This window comes from Dryas octopetala, chromosome 7, assembly GCF_963921425.1.
Source record: "Dryas octopetala chromosome 7, drDryOcto1.1, whole genome shotgun sequence".
In the NCBI taxonomy this organism is placed as follows: domain Eukaryota; kingdom Viridiplantae; phylum Streptophyta; class Magnoliopsida; order Rosales; family Rosaceae; genus Dryas; species Dryas octopetala.
The window spans coordinates 1,281,323-1,306,537 of NC_141372.1; the positions used below are offsets into that span (position 1 = coordinate 1,281,323).

A 25,215-nucleotide genomic window follows, 5' to 3' on the forward strand; every position below is an offset into this window, starting at 1 on the left:
CTAGCTTAGCTAGCTCCCCACTGAAACCAAAAGTCTAAGATGGAGAAAATGACTACATTTTCTGAACTCACTGCGTGGCTTTTAATTAATGGCTGGTAACATGCTTTCATCTTCTCCTGGCTACGTTGTTAAATCTTTATTAATTACAAACTTGTTATATAGAGCATTCAAATTAAATACAAACACAGAAAGGCATGACAACTGATTAGTCTGATTTCATCATCCTTTGCTTCCTCTTTTTGATATTCCATTATTAATAAAGATACTGCCTACCTAACCCACTTCCCCTCCTTTTTAGGTTTTGATAATTGGCCATGGTTACCCTGTTTTATCATAACATCCATTTTTAAAATAATTTTTTTCTTACAAGCCCACCCTTGATATGCTAAGTAAATTGCAGTTTTTCCTTGGATTATATTTATTTTTAGCATCATAAGCTTTTGAGATTACAGAAAAGAGTGATCATTTTATATATGTTCGCTCATGGGTTGAAAAATAAGTTATCATTTTAAAATGATATTCAACATGTATCCAAGATGATACGACCTAAATACGGTATAAACCGATTGTCACCTTTAACAAAAAGATTATCTAATTGCTGAGAGCTCTAAAATTTTAAATTTAATAACTAACAATTATCCTTCGTTAAATTGAAAAGGGGAAGCCCCTTCCTGTTTTTTCTTGTTATTTATTTTACTGATTAATAAAATTAGGAGTAAACATCTCATTTAAACACATTTGTTTTTCCTGTATAAAATTTAAATAATTAAAAGAGAAAGAAAAGTGATATTCCATGTCAACCCACGTTAAGGGAGCAGAAGGGTCAACGAAGTACATAACTTGTACTTGTGATCTCTAATTTATATCAGAAAGAAGCTATACTATGAATTTCATTATTTTTCCACACATACATATGTCATTAATTCCATTAACGTTCCTTTTTTTTTTTTCTTTCAACCTCAACTTGCTATTAATTTATTATTCTAATTCCTGAGAAACAGAAGTTAAGCTAAAATGATGGAGATCCCTTGTTATTGGTCACACTGTACTTTACCTTTCATGCACTAAATTGATCCCTCTATTTTATCGTTGATATTCAGCTCTCCAATCAGACATATTTTTGAAGGTGGGGAGGGCACAAATTAAAAATTAAAGAGAACCAAACCACCCACCCCCCATTTGTTGTATTGGTTGGTGGTTGCAAGTTGCAACATTATTTACATGCAATCAAATGGTGGAAATCTTTTAACCTCATCAATCTAAATACATTGAACCTTAAGCCAAAAATCATTGGTCAGATTGGAATTTGGAGCCAGCACTTGGCGCAACAACCGAAACAGGGGAAAGAGGTAGATACCAAGAAATTAAGGGATAAATTATTAATATTTTCCTCCTCTGTCTTCCTCATGCTAAATATATAAATATATGATATAGTAGTTTAACTTATCATAAAATATAAATAAAAAATAAATAAATAAAAAAGAGCATCCAGATTCTACCAAAAAAACAGAGCATCCAGTAATATCAAACTGTAAATTGGAATGACCGAATGAGCCATTTGGGGTTTCTTAATTCTTTTTTTTGGCCATGGGGGTTTCTTAATTCTTAATTATGCAGACACTGACTTGTGCTGATATGCCCTTTTAATATATAACTTATCCTTATTAATGATTTCCTTCTTGGAAGTGCCCCTACTTGATATGAAGCAAGCTATCTCTTTCTTGTTGCCTTAGGAAGGGAACATGGCCCTGTGGGGGCAGGTCTAGATTTTTTCACTTTTTTTTTTTTTTTTTTTTTCTTAAGGGTGAAGGGTTTGTTTGGATTTTTATTTACATAATTTCATCAGTTTAAACATTATTATGGGATACTGACTTTATTTATATATTTTTGAGACATTGTCAACTTAACTCCAGCTTTGTACAAACAAAGATTATTACATAACTTATATATCTGGAATCTTTAACTATTTTAATTCATTAGCGCCATTAATTGTACGTGGATTCAAATTATAATAGCATTGACTTAACAACCAATTAACCAAGAAAGGGGAGTCGTACTAGAATATGATGTTAAGGTTGAGAAAATTCTGAAAATATAATGCAAATAGATTGTCTTTTAAGAAAAAGTACACATAAATTAATTGTATTGTGTTTCTTTTTTTAATTAAGACGAGAGGGAGAGTCAAATTATTGTTGTGACTTGTGATTGCTCACCAACTATGAAAATGGATTCTCTACTTGCTTGATATTGCTTGATTTTCAATTAAATCGCGAATCGAAAATCTAAATGCCTCTTAGAATTTTTAATACAAAGATTTAACTTACACAAGTCAAATAAAAAACAAAAAAGTAAAGAAACTGCTAATATCATCTTCCAACAAAAAATTAAGAACAGTTTGACAAACCAATATCGAGTAAAAAGTTGCCAATCAATACTTGTCGTTAAAAGATAGCATATAACTCCTTGAAAGCAACCAAAAACTCTTATTGTGAACCTCACATTTAGATGTGGTCAAACACCAGAAGAGTGGTCATATAAACATTTTGTTGAGAAATTAATAAGTCAAAAAGTATAATAGAGAGAGAGTGAGTGAGAGGAAGAAAAGCAAAATACTAATAAAGTGATAAGTCACAGAAATAAATATAGAAATATACATATAGCCCTTCACAGTTCACACCATACCCATAATAATGATCTCTTCCCATATACAAACGAAGAACCCACTTATGTGGGTCCCTCTCCATTGGCACCTTTCCATGAGACCATCGATCACATACTCTCATAACAGCGAGTCCTAATATCCTATTGCTTCACCTAACGGGCCTGATATATAAAACTATATATTATATAATCTGATTACAAAGAAAATAAAGAACACCCTGTTCATTGAGAACCAAGAGCATGACACAAACACCACCAATACAAGAACAAGACAAGAAGCACTTGAGGCCATGATGATGATGATGATTCATGAGCTAGTACTGAAGCATGTCTGCAGTGGCCATGATGGGTTGGTTCACATAGAGCAAATTATTCCATGGGTTCATGAAAGTATGATCATGAGCAGCGGTGGTTTGGATTAGGTTACTAGTGGTAACAGAGTCAGGTGTTTCGAAGACCCCAACATTGGTGGTGTTGATGTAATTGAGGATCTCAGTGAGAGAATCGAGTCTTTGGCTGAGCTCCACCATCTGGGCCTTGAGAACTGAGTTCTCAGCCTCAACACTCATGAAGTGCTGGGTGGTGATGTTCATGCTCGTCAAGATTTGGTTGTTCTCCTTCCTCAGCTGTTCCACTTGGTCCGTCAGATCGTCCAGGTGCTGCTGCTTTCGCATCCGGGACCGCCGAGCCGATTCCCGGTTCGATTGCATTCTCTTCCTCTTTCTTTGGTCCATCAGATTCTGCAAGTCCTCTTCAGACCCAGAGTTCTGAAGAAGCTGAGTGGAACCAGAGGAGTTCCCACTAGAGGAAGCCATACTATATACAAATTTTAATTCAAGCCCAGAAAGGAAAAGGCCTAAATACTAAGATTCAGATACTTATATAAACTTAGAGGGACTTAGAAGACGCAGGACCCAAATATACTTAATAATAATAATAATTCAGATGATAATTATAGCTAGATAAGTGAGGCAGAAGTGGAAGCTGATTTATGAAAAAACATAGAACCAGTAGAGGAAGACAACCGAGAAAGACTGAACTAAATGGGTCCTGCGCCTGAGGGAGGAATCTACCATAAACCCGGAACGAAGGATTTCACTAAGAACTGGAGACATCAATCTCAAACATCAAGAACAGGATTGTCAGCATCAAGATTAAATTTCAGGGTTTTTTTAATGGCAGAAAGAAATCTCAGCAATACAAAACCAAAAGGATCAATTGAATATATATGGCCGGTTCTTGGTACAGATTTTCCAAGACCCAACATTCAACAACAAAAACCCAGAAATTAAAGCCCCAAACAAGAGTACCAAAACCAAAATCCAAAGCAAAAAATCAGCCTGAATTTCCTGAAACCAAAAACCAACAGAGCCTCAGCCCTCAGAAAGAGCTATAGCCTAAGATCTATAGAACTATAGAAGGCGAAGAGAAGGGAAGAGGAAGAGGTTTATGATGGTCTGGAGAGGCCATTTTATACAAGGAAAAGGTAAAAAACAAGAAAATGAAAGCAAATATGAAAAATAAAAAATAGGATTAAAAAATAAAAGGGTTAAAACTTAAAAGTAAAAGGCTTTGGAATCTCCTCCAACTCTCTCTCAAATGAGGGAGTTAGTTGGGGGGAGAGGTGATTAGTCATGTGACGTGCAGACGAAATTTCCACAGTCCAGCTGGTGAGCAGAGCAGACAGTATAAAAATTATAAAATTTAATTACCGCTCATTGTAGTTTTTTTAGTTTTTTTCTTTTTACCCCATTTGACCTATCTTTCACCGCCAGTACCAGATTTAACCGTTTTAGTACAGTTGTTAATTCTCACAAGTGGGACCTTTTGTTTTAATGATAAGCAAAGCAACAAGTGGCACCTGAAGGAATCTCAGGGATGGAGGTGGTATAAAACTAGTAGAGCAAGGACAATTCCGTCATTTACGAATAATTTCTGTTGGGGGTGGCAAATATGAAATTTTGGATTTAACAGACTAGTTATTACTTATTAGAATTGTGGCTTTATTTATTTATTTATTTATTTTTTTCGGTACAAAGGAGGGCTAAAGCCCAGTAAAGAAAATTAGCCTAACACAGCTCTAGCAAAAGAGGAACCTGAAGCATCAGCCAACAAAATCGATAAGACCTCAACAGGAGGCACATCAAACCAATAAATCCCCAGCTCCCTTCCAAAGCACAGAGAAGCAAAGCAATTTGCCTTAGCATTTTGCTCCCTATAAACATGGAAGATTGAACAACTATCAAAACCAGAAATAAGAACTTTGCAATTGATGTCTTTTAAATGTCTTTCAATTGATATATATATATCATTATATTGTCAATAGTCTTTTAACAAATTAGTGGTACTCAATCTCTTTTATATATAAAAAAGTTTTAAAGTCAAATTTCATAATCTACGATAATCAATATTTTATAAATATGAAGCACAGTTAAACAAAAATTAATTCATCAATAATTCACAACATGAGATGTTTTATGATATGCTGACGTCAGAAATTTTTATCAGTATTTCTATTTTTATTTTTTAGTAGCCCCAAATATTCCTAGATGCTTCTAGCCTTCTACTGCTTTTATAGAGTATATTTAGAGATCAGAGCACTCTAGATTATTTACAATAGTTACATAATCACTTATATTAATTATTATCTTACATGCACATACAGACACAGTAACCTTGATGCTTTCATTTATGCACAAATAATATTCTACGATAATTTTATTCTTTTTGACGTTGTTCAATTCCTAGACTGGTGCCCAATTGTGGAATAGAGATCATGTATTGAACTCAACAATTAATGAAGAACTGAATCCGGTCATAAAACTTAAATGGCTGAGAAAGTAGCTAGCTAGCTCTTCCAGACTTCTAGTAATTAATTAAATATAAGCAGACCCTTAATTAATTGGAATGCGGTTTAAAAGCTCTGGGTAGGTCATGTCAGAATACGGAGTGTGTCTCATATTAAAAAAATATAATTTTATTTAATAGTTTATAAGAGTTTAAATTTTGAGCTATTTTTTTTATTATTAATTAATTTTAAAATAAATATCTAAATTTTTTTATAGTATCAAAACAGGTTTACCTACATGTGTTAAGTCAAATAATCACACATGTTTCACGTTACATAATATGAGTTATTCACGTGTTTAGTATAAAGTGATGTCATACATATAGGGGCATTTGAGAATATAGAGTGTTGTTTCACGTTAAAAAAGTATAACTTTACTTAATAATTTATAAAAATTTAGATTATTTTTTTCATTATTAATTAATTTTGAAATGAATACTTTAAACCAGCTTCAACCATGGCCTAAATTTGCTTGGTCCAATAATTGCTCTGCAGCTCAGGTACTTGTCTAAAAGTTGAGTCTAATTAAGCAAATTGACAATCACTCGGGCACCCACAAGAATCTAATTGCAGATTCAGTAATGATCATCCCTTTCTTTAAATTTAATTAAAATGAAACAAAGGGTCCCAACTCTCATGGAAGCTCTAGCTAGCTAGCTAGCTCCAAGAAACTTGTACAATAGGTGTTGAATATTGCAGGGCAATAATGGTGTACTGTTTAAGGTGGGCACTAAATGTCAGTTAAAATAATTGTGCAGTAGAAGAGAGTATAACTGTATAAGTACTTTTTTGAGTCTTTGAGACATGAATAAGGAAAAGAAAACTTGGGTGGGGGCTCTTCTTGGGTTTCACAGTGTACCATCCACAGGTTGCTCCTGCGAGTATATGTTGGAGAAAAAGTTAGTATACACTTCTGGCCTTTGGGAGCAAACAAAAGAGAGCACACCAAATAATCTCATTGGCTTATGTTAGACGTCTTATTTTCATGCTTTCTGATACAGAGTGAAGAACTGAAGACCTAACTTTTTAAAATATTTTTCTTAATTTTTTCACTTCCAAAATAAGAAAAGTGTGCTTTAGGCCTTTAGATATTGAGAGGTAGCTATGGAGGGTAGTAGAACATTACACATTTACACATTAGACAGCGCTAGCTAGATAGCTATGGCTCCATTAATACAATAAAGTAAATTAAAGAAAAGTGATGGATGAGAAAGACACAAATCTGATACCCATCTCTTCTGATCTTACAACGATTGCCTCTTTATGATTTACATTATTAATTATAAGGGTAGCTACGTACCTAGAGGCTTAGAGCTAGCTTTCTATTTTTAACCCTGCAACTTGTGTATTTTTACCATGTTAAATTTATATGGACCTGGCAATTATTCCTGACAATGATGACAAATACTAATTTAGAGAGAGAGAGAGATCCTGACAGTGTGTATACGATTGTTAATGCAATTAATACAAGTAGTAAAAGGTGTTGGAGTGATAATGAAATTTACCATAAACATCAAATATCACCTCAATTATTGTTGTTGGAGAGGAAAAGTTTTGTGAGTGTTTACTAGGTTCTGTAAATGTCCATGGTGTTTTTGAAATGATAATGTGGTCCCTCTACGAGATAGGAACATCACAGAAGAAAAAGAAACCCAGAGCTAAAAAATTTGGTAAAAAGTGGAATTAGAGCGAAAGAGCTAGACACAAATTGATACAAGGGTAGTGTAACGACCCGACTCAAATTTTTACTAAAAATTTAAATTTTTATTTAATTATGTTTTTTTTTAAGAGATTTTTTTTAAGGTGTGGAATTGCATTTTAAAGATTTTAAGATTTATTTAGAAAATAAAAAGGGGTTTGATTTAAATTTTTATTTTTGTTTTAATTTGGGATTTGACCCAAAATTGACTTTTAAAATAAATGAGATTTAGATTTTTATTTCGGGTCCGTTGGATAGGTTTTGAACTCACGATTTCATAGACACCCGGCACGCGTCAATCCGAGTTACAGTTTGAAAGATATGGGCGTTTGAAGCGAGGGGTAATTTCGTAAAATGGACAAATTGGGTTTAAAAAAATCAGATTTTTTTAAAAACTTTCTCTCTCTCTCTAAAACCTTCTCTCTCCCTTTTTATTTCTCTCTCTCTCTCTCTCTCTCTCTCTCTCTCTCTCTCTCTCTCTCTCTCTCTCTCTCTCCCGCACTCCCTCACTTCTCCCTCTCTCTCCCCAAGCTCACTCACCTCCCCCACTCTTCTCTCACCGGCGCGGCCAGCTCCGGCCTACTCCCCGGCGACCAGAGGCCAGCGACGAGTCCCTCTCGTCGTCACCGACCCCACAGACCCCCCCCAGTTTTTTCCCTCTTCGTGACTCCCTCTTCTTCCTCCCCCACTGCGCACGATCAGCTCAGCCCAGCCCGATCAATTCCGGCCATTTCCCGACCAGCCCAGGCCACCGGCGAGCCTTCTCGACGCCGACCACCTCTCCCGGCCATTCCTCCAGCCAGCCCAGCTCCCACACGCGCGAAATCAGGGCCACAGGAAGCCTAGCCCGCTGCTTCTCCCTCACCGGATTCCGGCCACCTCTGGCCACCGTTCGAATTGAAATTAGGTGAGTTTTCTTCCTTTATTAGTGGGTTCTAATTCTCTTAAGTTATAGTTGTTTAATTTTGAGTTTAAGTGGAAGTTTGAATTTGGGGAGTGTAGGGCCATTTCGGGTTTTCTTTAATTTTCTGGTTAAAGGGCTATTCTTGTTGTTTTGTTTAACAAATTTCATCCCTAGGAACCTCTAGTGTGGTTTAAGATTGAAGGGTTGATTGGGTTGAGAAATTTTACAATTTTTGGCTAAAAATTGGTGATGGGCAGCCACTTTGTGCGCCACCGAACGTGATTCCGGAACCCCGCACTGCCATTCGTGAATTAAGGATTATTTTGGGCATTTGTGGAGTGGGTTGTTGAGCATGGCTACGTGAGTGTGATTGGAGAGGCCGAAGTTGTCTGTAAGTTTAATTTTGAACGTCGTAAATCGTCGAGTTAGAACGAGTGTTGGGCGTGATGTTAAGTTGAGCACACATCTACGTTTAAGTGTCTTGAGTCAGAACTAATTGTATTTCGTTGATTGTCTATTTTATAGGCGAGACGACCGCGGCTCGAAACGATTCGGCGGAGGATCGGAGCTAGGATTCTCACTGTGAGTGGACTTTTGTTTTAAAAACATTTGTTTACTTTATGGTTGAATTTATTTGCTTATTCCGAGTTTTATTTGAGTATGGATGAAGTTAGAATATTTTGGCATTTGGACTTGTTAAAAATGATTGTGATTTTCAAAGTTTACATTTCCATTAGTTTGATTAATGTTATTACTTTAAGTCTTATTGAATGATTTTTCATACGAGAATTAATTTGGTTTTAAGAGTCGAGAGAGATATACGATTTCAAACTTGATTAATACAAGAGTTTATTGGAAATAAATCGTTTTCAAAGTTTTGAGTAAGCTTGGAGTTGATAGCAAAATGTGTGATGATTTTATTGTGATTCTTCATTTTTAAGAAATTATCTTGCGCGGCATTGAGATATTATGCATGGTTTTATGTATACTAAATTTATTTGAAATAATATACTTTGGCGTATTGATTTAAGTTTTGAAGGAAGGTTTCAATAATATTTTATTTCGATGAGAAAATGATTTTATGATTTGGTTATGAAAGATGGTTTTCAAACCACCTTTGCAGTACCCTCCAGGTTATCAGATTTAATAGGTCTTTGGGACCCATCACGGCACACATATAGGCTTTGGGCCGTGTGTCGGGATGCTTCGCCCTTTGGGGGCTGCTCTGCGTGCGCGTATGACCAGGATTGCCTGCACGTGCTGATTTTATTCGCACGTGTGTATGGCCAGGATATTGTCTGCACGTGTTGGATTCATTCCACGCGTGTGTATGGCCAGGATATTGCATGCCTGTGCGATGCAGAAATTCCGCACAGGTGTATGACCAGGTTATTCAGGGTATATAGCATGGTGGAAAATGAAATTGGTATCTTCAGAATTTAAGTATGGATTTTAAGTGAGAAATATCTTTCGAGTTTTATAATGATTTCAATTTTATTATTATTTTTATGACTTTGTTAATTTAAATAGCTGATTATTGAGAAATGTGTTTTGAGTTATCTTTTCCTTGAGTTTCATGAATTTTATAACATTCTTAAGACTTGTGAAATTGTTTTAAAACTGGGAGATTTCAAAGAGTAACGTGAGGTTTCGAGTTTTATAATGATTTCAATTTTATTATTATTTTTATGACTTTGTTAATTTAAATGGCTGATTATTGAGAAATGTGTTTTGAGTTATCCTTTCCTTGAGTTTCATGAATTTTATAACATTCTTAAGACTTGTGAAATTGTTTTAAAACTGAGAGATTTCAAAGAGTAACGTGAGGTTTTAGAGTTAAACGTGGTTTTTTTTTAAGGATTTTCTGAAACAGAAATTTTACTTATGTTTTTCGTTTTTATTAAACTGTCCACTCACTGAGTTATCTCACGGTTTATCTTGTTTTATTTTAAATTGTCCCCCCAGGTAGTAGCTTTGGTGGAGGTCGAGCCAATCACGTCGAGGCGGTTACATCCCTATTCCTTCTCGGACCAGTAGGCGTCATTTTATTTTTCGGTGTAAAAATTTCTTGTAATAGAATAGCAGCTCTGATAACCACTTTACAAATTTTAAGTTGGATTTCTGTGAAATTGTTGGGTCTGAGACCCTATTTGGTTGTGGTAGAGGTGGTTGCTGTATAGAAGTGCTTTTTTAACAGATTTGAAATTTCTGGGTTAGTTCATTTTCAGGGGAGGTTCTGCCGAATTTTTGGTAAGAATTTCCTTGATTTTGGATTCCCGCAAGACCTCTCCGGGTTTCAGGGTGGAATCTGGGAGCGGTCCTGTCAGGTAGAGCTAAATAGAGTAATCTAGATTTGAGCTTGAAGATTTTCAGATATGGGGATACATTTTAAAACTAATTGGCAATGGAAAAAATGCCTTAAATTTAGATAGGTAATGGAATGAGTAGTCCAAATCCTTATAAATCACTAGCAAGACCTTCACATCTTCAATGTGAGATATCTCTCAACACGCCCCCGTACGTAGACATCATTTAAGTATAATACGTGGACAATTTATATTAGATGACGTGGGAGCACGTATGGCCGTTAGGTGCATCACGTAGATAACCTGCTCTGATACAATGACCACATTACTATTTACTGCACAATGTACAGCAGTATCGATCCCCACGCATTAAAGTCCTTTTGTTACACTACACATGGCGGGGACAACAGTGTACACAGCCTTCTGTTGCTTCAATTTAAATCCAGGAGAGCTACTACTATATGTTTTAATCGCTATGCTTTTTCTATGAAGAATAAATCTATATTCTTTGTTTTTTTTTTTTTTTACTATATTGAAATGAAAAACTTTAATCTTAAGCTCATTCAATTCTCTATCTCAAGTCAGTAAGTCACAACAACATGCAGTAGTAGTCTAGTAGATAGTATTTTTCAATTAAGGGACCCTCTTTTATTAATTATAGAATGAGTGGGAATTAATCTAGACACGCGCCTACAATCTTACGGTGCCAATAGTATATTCTCCTCTTCTATATATATGTCATACTTTTTTTATTTGTTTTTTTAATAAACATTTTAATATGTCATTATTTGGATTTAGATTCTCGGTTTTTAATTTAAAATTTTTAACCATATTATTTTGTGCACAAATTATATAAAAAATTCCATATTTATTCTCAATATTGACATACTCACATCGATTTGTTATATATCCTTTTATTTAAAATGAATGATGAAATCAACTTGTTTTTTTTTTTTTGGGGGCCAAGAACAGAAGGATTCCATTTAAAAAAGCCACAAAGGCAACAACAAAACAAGGGAAGCAAACATCTGAAAAATTCAAACAGACCCAAAATAGAAAGCTACAGCAGATAGAAGAAGAAAATTAAAAAATCAATCCAAGGGAGTCCATCAGCCACCAAAAATCAATCCTTGTGTTTTCTGTTTCTTTTCTTTTTCCTAACCATCTACTAATGTATAAGAAGTTAAGGATCTAAATACAGGTTCCGTTGCTAAAATCTAAAAACTAATAATGATAAATAATAAATAGAGAACATTAATCAATAAGACCATCGTTTACAAAAAAACAATTATATGATGGAGCCATGGGCGGATCCAGGGTGGGGTCAATGGGGTTAATTGACCCCATGAGCCCATAAATCTCTCCTATAAAGAAAATCTTGACCCCATGGCTGCTGCTTGAAGACTTGAAGTTGCAGGGGCAAAAATGGTGAAAGACTGAAAGATGTTTATGAAAATGTATGAAAGAGGCAAAGAGAAAAATAACAACACGTGACTAGCAGCTGAAATTTTTTTTTTTTTTAATTTAGAGAATTTCCAAAATGATGTCGTTTTGGCCGTTAAAAAAAATTAAGAACTTATATCTTCACTATTCAGACAATACAATCCCTTGTTGCATTTGGAGAAAGAACAGAGCCCTAGGCCCCTAACCCAAAAGGCTAACCCAAACCCACTTCGCCTCTGGTCTCAACCACCCAAACCCCATACTTCTACGTACCCTCTTCAATTTTCATAGTTCATATATAGAGAGAGAGAGAGAGAGAGAGAGAGAGAGAGAGAGCAAAAGTGACATTGGTCGATTCGTACTTCGTAGGGACGTGTAGGGTCTACTTCAGCTTTTTGCAAAGGGGTCCCAAATCATTTTTTATTTCGGTAAATTTTTTGGTTTTGTTTTTATGAAAGTCCATGATTTCTGATTGAGATTTCCACATTCTTTCTTTTCTTTTGTTTGTTTGTTTCTTTCTTTTTTCAAGAAAACAAAAATAAATGTTTGCAAATTAAAATTTTGGTTGGCGCGTCGATCTTTTTCCACAATTGTGGGGTTGTTTACTTGTTCAGACTTTGTTTGGCATTTGAGGCAGTTGTGGCTTTCTTTCATCTTTTTTTTTTTTTTTGGGTCTGAAAGAAAACTACCATAAACACAAAGGCAGCAAAGCCATAAAGGCATGCAGTTGTGGCTTTCTTTCATTAGAGAGGAGGTACGTACAACTAGCACAACTAGCAGAGGTGTCTTTAGAAATTAAACTTAAAGTGGGGTCGACTGATCAACTCATTACTGATCACTATATATGACTTCGATCCCTTTTTTCTTGTCCCCCACGCGTAGTACGATCTTAAATGCATTAGCTAGCGGGCCTGCCTTATTTTGTAGATTTCACAGCAGCAACTAAGTATGAAATTTCTTTAAAACCACCTGAAAGTCTTTAATTAACCTGCTACTAATAATCTTACTTTACCAAATCAAATAGCTCTTACTCTAGCTAGTAAATAATATATTAATTTAATTTGCAATTAGTCAATTAAGTCAAGCTAGCCTTCTAGCTGGTAATGGTATACAAATGCCGCAGAATATCAATTCAGTGGCAGTAATAATAATTATATTTGAAGTACCCACGTGGTTTCCATTCATAACTTTATTCTCTTTCAAGGCTCTTCCTTTGTATCTCTCAGATTGAGAAGGTACTAGGGCCTCCTAGCAACGCACATGCATGTGAAAAATGATCAAGTATGGAAGGAGGGTGTACGTTAAAGTTAGATTTTTCAGAGTAAAAAGTAAGATATAATATCTAGTGCTGTCGTCTCACCTTTCTCAATCCTCGATCTTAAAGTAGGGTTACTTCAATTCCCCTTGAAATATTCTTGCAATCGATCTGCCTTCGTTGTGAAGGCAATTAATCATGTAGGTATGTTTTTGCTTGCAAGCATGCATATATATACCTAGCTACCTATATATATATATATTTTGTTATCGCGTTAATTTATTAAATTTCTTATTTACTGAAGAGCTATCTAGCTAGCTTGTTATATATATAATATAATTTTACTATAATAAATAGGCTTTGAAAAAACTGAAAATTAATTAGAGGAATTTTCGAATTATATATTTGTACCGATCAAGATTTGCTTTTGATCATCGTTCAATAGGTATAGATGAATGAGATGGAATCCTATTCGATCTTAATATATATTCTGGTTTGTGCAAAGTACAGGGTTCAAAATAAAGAAAATCCGCAGATGATGAGAATTGGCCAATTGGCCAATTGGCCAAATCCAATCAACAGAAATAAATATATATTGAAGGGTTCATACATGTCCCATTACGTGCAATCGGAATCAGTCAATGAAAATGGTCGATGGGAAGACCCTTTAAAGCTAAATTAATCAGAATACATATATCCATATAGGCACGTGATCTTAAAATATGTAAAAGCACCACAAGATGACAAAAGCATCCAATGCACTTTTGCCTTTAATTAATTAATCAGCATATCCGGCCTAGCTAATCTTAAATATTATATCTGCATGCATTCATGCATGCATCTAATTAATTTTTACTCTATCTGATATTCATATATGCATGCACAAATCACAATATATACTATATATATAGAAGCTTCCCATTCTGCCAATATCCGCCAGTATCATTATGCTACCGTACAAGTACGTGGGTTCTTTCATTTTGAACGACTGCAATGCAAATCTAGCTAGAGTATAGTAAAGAAATGATAAATTTATTTAACGATTTGGCAATTGAAGAATAATATTGTTGGATAATTAATTTAGATATCCATCGCTGCAATTTAAAGAAAAGAAGGCCGGGCATAACAGCTAGTTTGCAGCAGGGTTGGTGGTTTAAACTTGAAAGGTGCCAACAAGTTGGTTTAGTTGGATGTATGTTCCGTCCAGCAGCCGAAAAGCTGTAGCCGTAGAGCAAATTAGTGTTTTAGTGGAGCTGGCCAGTACTGAATAATTAGTTAAACCAAATGTCGCTGCTGCCTAATTTTCATATGGTGCATGTTTTTCAATTTTACAACTATCTGGCCATTTCATCAAAATACACCTTTTAACATATCATTATACGCTCAATCCCCTGAAAAAGGAAAAAGAAAAAGCAAAAAAGAAATATCAGGGAATATGTTTGCTTTCAATTTCTCTGTTTTGTATATGTGCATTTATACTTTTTGGTCCTGGCCTTCTGGGAACACCACCCCGTGAAACTGTGAAAGGCAACAACTTTGCTGGTTCTCTAGTCAGAGGGATGTGGGTCATCGGTTTAAATACGTACGTTGGGGCTACGTTGCTATTTGGGCCCAACAAGATTCTAGCAGGGTTCTTGACATCGTATTGAGCTTTCTTTAAAAGGGATCAGTCCAACCAACACGGACCCCAACCCCGGCCCAAAATGTGAATAAACGCTAAACCCAAAAATGTGAACCATTGTGAAAGTCAGATGAGTTTAGATGTTCAGGCGCTTTTTAGTGATGGGGTTCTAGCAATGTGAATTATGATTAATGGCACATAAAGAGATAAGACATATATGCCTTGCCTGGTGGGTTGGGTACAGTACCACCCTGCAGGTAAAAGTTCCATCACATAAAATTTTGCGAACATATATAAAATAGTCTTTATGATCCTTTAATTACAAACGGAAACAAGTTCCACAGACACATACAACAACACGCATATATACAAAATTAAAGAAGCCAGCTATGATGCAGGGCTCACGGTTCATAGCTCATAACTCATAAGCAAGCTATCAAACCCGCTAACACATGCTGCTGCTTCAAAGATTATTGGGGTGGAGGAGTGGAAGATAAATATAAACGCTAGGCTGCTTAGCTGAAACCATAACAAAGATAACCCTTCCTATTCACACCAAAACACCTGCCAAAGGCCTCTATGCCAAAGCTAGAAAGAAGATAATCAGGACTACACTCCCCCGTTGCTTGTAGCAGCTTCAGGATGGTAAAGAAGCATTTCCTTCCACATCATCTCCCTTATCATCTCTTCTCCTAAATCTTCATCTATGTCGAGATCAATTGGTACCTCGGCTGGAGGGTTACCATTGGGATCATACAATGGCGACATGTAAGGATGTTGGAGTGCTTCAGTCACACTAATCCTCTTTGATGGGTCAAAAACAAGCATCTTTTGCAGTAGATCAATTGCCAAAGGATGGGCATCAGGGTAAAGACGACTGAAGGGGGTCCCAGGAGAATGTGGCAGTGATTTAATGTATTTCTTTGCCTTTGTATTGTCTATAAATAGGAGATCCTCCTCCCTCTGGCTGCCAAGGATGTTGATTATAAGTTTGAGCTGGTTGAGACATTCAGTACCAGGGAAGATAGGTTTCCGACCAAGAAGCTCGGCAAAGATGCATCCAACAGACCATACATCAATAGATATTCCATAGTTGTCACAGCAGAGGAGGAGCTCAGGTGCCCGGTACCAGCGAGTGACAACATACTCGGTCATGAACTGGTCCTTTCCTGTGCTAGTACGTGCCAGCCCAAAATCACATATCTTTAAGTCACAGTTTGCATTGATAAGAAGGTTTCCAGGCTTCAAATCACGATGGAGAATGTTTGCAGAATGGAGATACTTTAAGCCTCGAAGCAGCTGCAAGGACCATTTCTTTAGTACAAGTGAAAAAGATTAAAGGAAAGAAAACTGTTAATCTGTCTTTTAGAGCTTTGATACTGCTAAATTTGGCACCATGTTTCAACTAGTAAAATCAGAACAACGGAGGACAATTTTAATTCCATATAAGCAAAAGAATTAATAAGAACAAATAGGGAAAGAGTTCTTTTCCGGAAAAGAAAAAAGGAAAGGCATGGCGATGCAGAGTAAATGCAAAGGCAATGATACAAATACAATCCATCCATTTCACTTCCCTTTTAAAAACCTTAGTCCAAACCAATCCAAAATTGAAATTCAAGCTGAAGAAAGAAAACACCTTTGTTCACTAGTATGGTTCAAGAATACTAGACTATCCTAGAACAACCCTGTTTCATTACTGGAATTCTAACCTACAATGGAACCATTATTTGAAACTTCTAAGGGAAGGTTCATGTGCTGGTGTGGCCTCGTGTACAAAACTTGAGCACAGAGGCGTAGTCTCCCAAGTTTTATTAAAACCCAAGAATAAAACTGCCAAATGACCTCCCAAAGGTAATACCTTTAAGCCATTCTAAAATGTATCGATATTTCACATAATAAGTAACCATAAAGCCAACATTCCAAGTAGCCAAAAATGCCCGAGAAAGTGAAGTGAATCAACAATATAAGTAGGAGCTGATCACTGGATTAAATTACCAAAACTAGTAACAATTTCACTAACAAAACAAAAATTAAAATAAGCCGACATTATTTAATTTATGTCAACCCACAAAAATGTAGTTCCAGAAGCAGCTATAAAAACACAATTGATGAGAGTACCTGGAAGAGGAAATACTGACAGTGGTCATTAGAAAGTGGTTGGGAAGATTTGATAATCTGGTGGAGATCCGTATCCATGAGCTCATAGACCAAGTACACATCCTTGAAGCTCTGCCTGTGAATGGGCATCATCACATCCTTCAAAGCAATCACATTTTCATGGCGGAGGTGGTGGAGCAGCTTCAGTTCGCGCAGAGTTCTCAGAGCATCTATTCGGTTCTCAAACGCATTGTTGATTTTTTTAATTGCCACTTTCTCGTTGGTCTCTCTGTTCACGGAAGAGCAAACGACGCCGTAGGCTCCTCGGCCAATCGGCTTTATGGGCACGTATTTGGTGTCGATCTCGAACAGCGTCTGCCACATGGAGAAGTAATGCTTTCCTTCCGATCTAATCCCATTCGGAGGCTCAACTGGAGTCGCCATTCCCGTCACATTAAATTCGATTCATACAAAATTGGATTCCTTTATCTGCCAATGTGAATATGTTATCAAAATTAACAAACAAACAATCAAATTAAAATTCGCAACAAAATGACATAGATTTCAAATTACATGACCACGAAGATTACCTTTTTAACTTCCTTCTCTGTCAAACTAATCCACAATTCAAGCCTCAGAAGCTTCGAAAATCGTTTCACACCAAGCCCTAGTTCCAAAGCATCCGGGGATCAATTTCGCGCCAGAATTCCCTTGCTGCTACCGAATCAGAGTCATCGGAGGAGGGCTCTGAAATCGGAATTGGAATTTCGATCTGTTTGTTTATAAAATAGGGAGGTTTTGGTTTGAGAAGCAGAGCAAGAGATTCGTTATCTCGTCGCGATCAGACCACAACGAAGCTACTGACAATTATGCGGGTTTTTTTCTTCTCATTATTTTATTATTTTTTCTTGTTTTGTCTAATGGATGATGGGTCTCACCGGGTTTCGCTCTTGTAACGCTATCGAGAGTACAACTGTACAACGGATATTTTTAAGGGAGATTTCCATTTAAGTTTTTTATTGTTATATTTTACTCACTAAATTCTTAAATTTTTTTTGAGAATTAGGTTATGATTTTTTCTTCAAAGTTTTGCTTGGATGGTGTTTTTATTTATTTTCACTAAGTTATTAAAAAATAAAAATAAAAATAATTTGATCCACTACTATCTGACGGAGCACCAAATACAGTATAATTTAGTCAAACTGTTTATTCGAAATAGTATCAAACGCCTGATAATATTTTGGATTAACAGTCAATATTTTTCAGAATAGATTAATATTATATGACATAAATTAATCAGTACAGTCCGATGTACCAAACGAGTCCAATTATAAACTTTAATAATATTGTAACTATTTCATGGTACATAATATTGGTTCATTAGTTTATTTTTTTCTTTTACGTATATTATGCGTCGAATACAAATATTCGGCGGCTATTGCCGAGTGTTCAGCAATGTATTTTTATTTTTTATTCGAATATTCGATATTGATTTTTTGGATTTTTATTAGATTTTAACTTTAGATATTTTGGGATAGAGTTAAATCTTAATACGCAGCCTCCATAAATCTTTATTCTACATCCTAGAAGAATATGAGGAGAACTCGTACCTTATATTCTCAAAAAAGTTAAAAAATAATGACATATTTCTTTTTAAGTAGCAGTGGTCAAAGAGCTTTATTTAGAAAAAAAAAAAAAAAACACTTATAATGTTTCAGTTCAAAAAAGAAATATAATAAAGACTAAATTCTAATTTTCTATGTTTTTAATCAGAGAGGGAGGGACCCATTTTTGCAGGCCGGTCTTAAACGACCTTCTCGTTTTTTTATGCCTAAACGACCTTACGTACAGTGTCGAACACCAAAACGATTTATGGGCCAAGGCCCATGATTCATTCAAGAGTCACGTGCTGGACTCGTGGGTTTTAAAACGTGGCGCAAAATCCAGAGCCATACCGCCATGCGTTGGTGTCAGTTAAGAGTTGGGACTCGGACACAGAGACAGACAGAGAGAGGCTGAAGGAGTCATCTTCAAGACTGCAATTCGTGTAATCGAAGCGATCACGAGTCGAAGAGCGATGATCTCTCAGTTCTTCGTTCTATCGCAGAGAGGAGACAACATCGTCTTCCGTGACTGTTAGCCTTTCTCTTTGACTTCAATCTCCTCTATTTGCAATTTGCATTTCATCTGGTTCCGCTCGTTTTCAAATTTCAGTGATAAAGTGAGTTTTTAGGTTTTTCTGAATCAAGATTATGAACTTTTTGAAATTGGTGCAGATCGCGGTGAAGTACCGAAGGGAAGCGCGGAGATTTTCTTCCGCAAGGTGAAATTTTGGAAGGAGGATGGAGAAGGGGACGCGCCACCTGTCTTTGTAGGTGGTATTTTATTTTCTTAATGTATAATGATATTAATTAATTTGTCTGCATTTCTGGAAAATTTTCTTTATTCCTTATTTGCTGGAATTTTTTTTTGTGTTGTGTGAAAAGAATGCGGATGGTGTGAATTACTTTCATGTGAAAGATGCTGGATTGTTGTTCGTTGCGACCACGAGAGGCAATGTGGCACCGTCTCTTGTTTTGGAACTTCTGCGTAGGATTGCGAGAGTCATTAAAGATTACCTTGGGGTCCTTAATGAGGATTCGTTGCGAAAAAACTTTGTGCTTGTGTATGAGTTGCTGGACCAAGTCATTGTAAGTATTCCTCAACATGTTGGCTGTAGCAGTATCCAAAATTTGATGACGTGTGTGTGTGTGTGTGTGTGTGTCTAGCTAACCAGTTATCTATAATATGCTAGGATTTTGGTTATGTTCAAACAACTTCGACTGAGGTTTTGAAGTCATATGTATTCAATGAACCAATTGCGGTTGATGCTTCACAGTTACAACCCCTTGGTCCTGCTGCAATTTTTATGGTACTTTCTATGTGATAATTGCATTCTTGTGGAACTGTTTTGTTTGTTATCAACTAAATATTTGGTTTCATTGACTTCTCAAACATGCATGTCTACAACAGGCAAAAAGATTGCCAGTGACAACTATCACAAAATCGGTTGTAGCAAATGAGCCTGGGGGTAGGAAGAGAGAAGAGATTTTTGTAGACATAATCGAGAAAATGAGTGTTACATTCAGTTCCAGTGTAAGTATCGCTTGTGTTTGGCTCAACATTTTTAATTATTTTCCTTTCTTGCAGTATTCCCAGGAAGATTTACCACTTGTAGGATGGCACTCCTTGAAATCTATAAGTAGTATGATTACTGTGATGTTGTTCATGCAGGGATATATACTTACCTCTGAGATTGATGGTACCATTCAATTGAAGAGTTATCTTACAGGCAATCCAGAAATTCGACTTGCTCTTAATGAGGAAGTGAGTATTGGAAGAGGTGGAGGGTCAACCTATGGTAATTCTTTACACCATAAAAAATGCTTTTAGAATGTCATCAGCCTTTTATTCTTGTCATCCTTTCAAGACCATAACAGGCCTTAACTTCCATGTTCTAGTTTAAAAATGAGAAAGAAAGAAAAATATATAGAAGGATAGCAATTTGTCCCATAATCTCTGGTGTTGATCCTTAACTTTTTGGTTTCCTCTTTTCTTTTTAAAGAAAGCACACTTAGTAGCATTTGCTCCATAATCTGATTTTGCGTCCTTTTCCAACAGATTATGGTAATTCATTTGGATCAGGGGCTGTTATACTGGACGATTGTAATTTTCATGAATCTGTACATCTTGATACTTTCGATGTTGACAGGACACTGACACTGGTGAGTGTGATTGAGGCATTGTACTTTCGTACCATATAAATGCATGCAATACTTCTGGCGGGTTGCGACACTATAGCTACTTTTCTCTCAGTGTTAAAGTTAATTTATCGCACCACTGTTTAATAGGTACCAACAGATGGTGAATTTCCTGTCATGAATTACCGCATTACTCAGGAATTCAAGCCTCCCTTTCGTATTAATGCATTAATTGAAGAATCAGGACGCTATAAGGTGAATAAAATTTCCTCCTGTCATAAAATTAGTAACATCTGTTTCTATCTAAAAGTCTGTTATATTCTCTTAGGCTGAAGTGACTATTAAAGTGCGTGCTGAATTTCCCTCGAGCGTTATTGCAGATAAAATTCTTGTGCAGATGCCCCTGCCACCATATACAACTAGGTAATTTTGTTTTTGCTTTGTCACTTCTTTCTGGTGGTGAATAAACAAGACTTGGTACATTTGCATACCTCAGAGCAAAAACTAATGTTACATTTCTTCTAAGTGGTTGAATGTACTTTTCTTTAATTCTGGTGATGAGTATCAAGACAATAGGTTATGTTAACCATATAGAAAAGTATTTAGGGGTCTTATGTGAAAATTGTTGCTTTTTCAAATGATGGTTGAAAGATAGAAAGGATCAACAACAGTGTAGCAATTCCAGATGGACCAGATGGATTAATTTCCTGAATTATTCCCTGTTCTCTTTCTCCCCCTTTAAATGTATTATGTAATTGACCATTGTGTCATATATTACTCACTATTTATTATGTTTCAATTCATAATTGGTGAAAGTTTTTAAACTTAGATGAACTTTATTTAAAGTAGCCTAGATGTTAAGCATTTGATGTGTTATTTTATACTCAGTGCGGATTCATTTATGCATGGCCTGGACAAAATCTTGGCTTGGGGGGGGGGGAATCCCTTATTTTTAAGATCTACCCATCCATATCTACATTGCTGATTATCATGTCTGCTCTGGAATAATTTCAGGGTTAGTTTTGAGTTGGAACCTGGAGCAGTTGGAAACACAACTGATTTTAAGGAAGCTAATAAGAGAATTGAATGGGGTTTAAAGAAGGCAAGGATTCATCTCTTGTCTATGATATTTTTTCTCATTCTTTACCTTGAAGATTTACCATATTTATGTGTCTAATCTGTAGACAGCATTCTTGCCTTCCTTACATCTTCACGTTTAGTATGAGTCTCTTCAACGCCTGAAATAAGTAACAGGTGCTTTCATTGTAGATTGTTGGTGGATCTGAACATACTTTACAAGCAAAGCTGACATTTTCACAGGAATCACATGGTACTAGACTGTTCTGTTTTGATTTTTTCAGTTCAGAAGGTTATATTATTCTTCAATGTTATTATGTGTGAGAAAAAAAAAAAAAAAGAAATTGGTGTCTGAAGGATACTTTTTTATGCACGTATCTTAATGCAGGAAATATTACCAAGGAAGCTGGACCTGTTAGCGTGACCTTCACAATACCCATGTACAATGCTTCAAGGCTTCAGGTAAGATTTTATCTTGACGTTGTAAGGACCTAACCTAATTCAGTCAATTTCTGTGGACCTTTGGTACACACTTAGAGCTTCAAATTCTTTTCAATGGTATGGGAGAATACTCAAGCAGTGGTATATTCATTTTAATACTTAGGAAGGCCCTGGACTCCCTTGCCTCATACATCTACAACTCTTTTCACTTTTCATTGATTTTAAAATGCTTGTTTCTCAATTTGTCTTGATGCAGGTTAAATACTTGCATATAGCAAAGAAGTCGAAGAGCTATAATCCATATCGCTGGGTGAGATATGTGACACACTCGAATTCCTATGTTGCCCGGTTATAATACCTCATCACCCTATTTTCTTATTCTTGTTTTTCCCCCCTTTTCTGCTTTTATCATTTACATTAACCCCAGATCAAATCAAGAACGAATGCAGTTAAACAAAAAAGAGTTTCTTGCTTGTTACTAACACAGACTTTATCTTTGTCCTGTGTGCTATCATGATTGACTCACTAAGCATGCTTTCCGCAATTCAGTAAAACTTGAAATATCTTTTAACATCTAAAGTTCCCACCTGTATTTGAAGTAGGTTTCAATAGTTCAGGCTTTCCCTTCTAGACTGTGAAGTTGTGCATTATGATTTTCAACTTGGAAGTCAGTAGGTCTAGATAGAGTGTAGGCATCTCTTCTTTGAGGGGTGTGGACCATGTCCATGTGGTCTGCTTTATTGATGTTAATTATGATGACATGATGTTGGGAAATGGGTGTGTGATATTTTTACGTTGGCAAAGTAGCATGCCCTTTACTGTAGAATGGGGAACTCGTAGATCTTTGAATTAGGCTAGTAAACTGAATTCTTTGTGTTTAACGGGTAGTTATGTCCCCCTTGTTTTTTGAGGGAAACTTTTGATTGACGATATATAACTCTATAGTTATTTTACTTCGTAAAAAACTTGAAAACAAAGTGTCACTGTTAAATTCTTTAGATAGTTGTTAGCTGGAGATTAGGGCATATATACCGTCAAATTTTGGTGGCGTTGAGGGGAACTAGATTCCATTTCATCCCTGATTGCTGATAGAAGTAGTGAAAAGGAAACTTAGATGGGTATTATCTTTAGGTTATCCTTGGAATAGGCGATTACAAAATGCTCTTATAAGAAAATGCTAATTCCAAATGGCTAATCTTAAATAAAGTAACCAGATGCCACATATAGATTCAGCTAACCTGGACTAAACCATACCCATGAAAAGCTTTTGCCGCTCTTGAATTTCAAATTCTTGATTATCTTTGGCGTGAACAATTTTCTACTAATATTGCTGTAGGAATTCGATGCCAGTTCCATTGCTTTTTCTGTCAAAGCTCTTTAGTTAGCCTCTTTTCCCTTTTCCTAGTGATGAATATGTTATAATTTATACTGCTTTATTTTGACTAATTATTATCAACAACAGGAATCATGTCTAATCATTTCAATAACGAAAACTTAGCTGAAACTGTGAAAATCAACTAAATCTTTATCGTAATATAATACAAGTCTTTTTTCTTTTTTTGGGGTAGCATAAAGCTGGTTAATATTTTTTATTTATTAACCATAAAGACATAATCTGGAATGAATTCTAATTCAACGCGGCACGCAGAGGATATGTTATGAAAAAGATGATGATGCTTTTTAAGTATAAAGGCAGTCGAGTTTGAAATGGGATGTGGATAATGGATTTGGTATATTTTGTATAAAGATTAGAAAGTTTTCACATTGAAATGAGTCTTCACCTCACCACCAACTTATAATAAAGGGATATTTGTTGCGATCATCTTCGGGATTCTGTCATATGCAGAATTTTCTCTCTGCCAGGAATTAGGGGATTGCCCATTATTGTTTATTAGCAGTCTATCTCATGTGGATGTAGCTCGTAGTATCAACCAATTTAGCTGTAAAATGAGACCCAGCCCAATCTCCTGTATTGTTGTACACGTGGGGTTGAGGTGTGTATTTGTTCCATAAAAGAACAATAGAACTGTTTATTACAAAAAAAAAATTTAAAAATCAAATGTTAATTCTCATCAATTGAGAGTTTCTTTTTTCTTTTTAATTTTGGGGAAGGGGTTAGATTGAATTATTGAAATATCTTCAACCGTACCAAAGGTAAAATACAACTACAAAGAAGAAGTGGCTCATGGGACTATGGGAGTGGAACATGAGACGTGGCATATTTTTTTTGTCTATTTTCTTTAGTTTTTTGGGGTGAAGCACGTGGTATCCAAGTGATTGACAAATTGACACCCTGGTAAGTGGTAGCTGATGATGAAGCTCCCCAACCTCCAAACAGGAAGAACAAACAATGCTGCAGCTTAATTGTCTATTCCACCAAAAGTAACTCCCTCAGCTCACATGGTGTAATGTGGCCACACATTACATTTCAATATTCTCTTGAAATTAATTCATGTATGTGGCCACTGGCCAGTTCAGTTAATTGATCTGGAAATATTGTCTGAAGTGATGTATCAAAGGTGGGGCGGCAGTTTTAAACTTTTAATTGCTTTCTAAGTATGCCTTTGGATTTGGGACACACAGAATAGATGTGTCGTGTAGCCAACCAAGTGTTGTCTCTTTTCATTTCCCTTTTCCTTTTGCTCACTGCCACCAATTCAATTGCTAATTTTGGCCCAGTTTCCAAACATGGTTTATTTGTAAAACAAGGTTAAAACTTAAAAAGGGATGGAGGGCAGTGTTGGAATTTTCGTCTTAATCTCAATGACTGGAACTGTAAGCTCTCTCTCACCCAACACGTGCCACCATTCCATGGGCATATTTTTATTTTGGGTCCTCATAACATTTAATATTATGTTATGGGTTAGTGAAGCAGAAATATGGGTCATTATTAAATTAAGAGTTCCATCTTGTTATTTATATCTATTTATGACTTTGTGTGTCATTTTGTTTTTGTGCTTAGAGAGTTCAACTTGTTGGCCCATGTTGCCGCACTTGTTTTTGTGATTTATCATTTTCTCCATGGTAGATATAATAAGCATGCATGTGAGTACTGTAACAGGCCATAATTAACATATGATGAGTAATTAGACTATTAATTGGTTTTATTATTAGCTAGTGCTA

The 25,215-nt window shown here is 35.8% G+C and overlaps 2 protein-coding genes and 1 pseudogene across 2 annotated transcripts; 1 reads left to right on the forward strand and 2 right to left on the reverse strand.

The window, feature by feature from the left end:
- Nucleotides 1-2,610: 2,610 nt before the first annotated feature.
- Nucleotides 2,611-4,126, reverse strand: LOC147278188 (bZIP transcription factor 44 pseudogene; annotated as a pseudogene).
- Nucleotides 4,127-14,989: 10,863 nt separating this feature from the next.
- Nucleotides 14,990-17,743, reverse strand: LOC147278189 (mitogen-activated protein kinase homolog NTF3). Its single transcript, XM_086249545.1, has 3 exons — nt 17,425-17,743; nt 16,856-17,323; nt 14,990-16,036 (listed from the first exon to the last, which is right to left on the reverse strand). Exons 2-3 carry the CDS (start codon nt 17,276-17,278, stop codon nt 15,347-15,349), a joined length of 1,113 nt encoding a protein of 370 aa, XP_086105671.1. The 5' UTR covers nt 17,279-17,323; nt 17,425-17,743; the 3' UTR covers nt 14,990-15,346.
- Nucleotides 17,744-18,833: 1,090 nt separating this feature from the next.
- Nucleotides 18,834-22,576, forward strand: LOC147278190 (AP-4 complex subunit mu-like). The gene is made up of 13 exons (XM_086250702.1): nt 18,834-18,969; nt 19,111-19,205; nt 19,321-19,524; nt 19,629-19,745; nt 19,847-19,969; nt 20,108-20,234; nt 20,495-20,598; nt 20,725-20,829; nt 20,903-20,997; nt 21,589-21,676; nt 21,844-21,904; nt 22,040-22,113; nt 22,349-22,576. The coding sequence occupies exons 1-13, from the start codon at nt 18,912-18,914 to the stop codon at nt 22,445-22,447; spliced, it is 1,350 nt and encodes a 449-aa protein (XP_086106828.1). The 5' UTR covers nt 18,834-18,911; the 3' UTR covers nt 22,448-22,576.
- Nucleotides 22,577-25,215: the final 2,639 nt, after the last annotated feature.

Coding starts and splice junctions, on each gene's coding strand:
- LOC147278189 (XM_086249545.1), bottom strand. CDS start 17,278: ATGGCGACTCCAGTTGAGCCTCCGAATGGGATTAGATCGGAAGGAAAG. Junction 16,037..16,855: donor GTCAGTATTTCCTCTTCCAG/GTACTCTCATCA, acceptor TGGTCCTTGCAG/CTGCTTCGAGGCTTAAAGTA.
- LOC147278190 (XM_086250702.1), top strand. CDS start 18,912: ATGATCTCTCAGTTCTTCGTTCTATCGCAGAGAGGAGACAACATCGTC. Junction 21,677..21,843: donor TTGAATGGGGTTTAAAGAAG/GCAAGGATTCAT, acceptor CTTTCATTGTAG/ATTGTTGGTGGATCTGAACA. Junction 22,114..22,348: donor ACAATGCTTCAAGGCTTCAG/GTAAGATTTTAT, acceptor GTCTTGATGCAG/GTTAAATACTTGCATATAGC.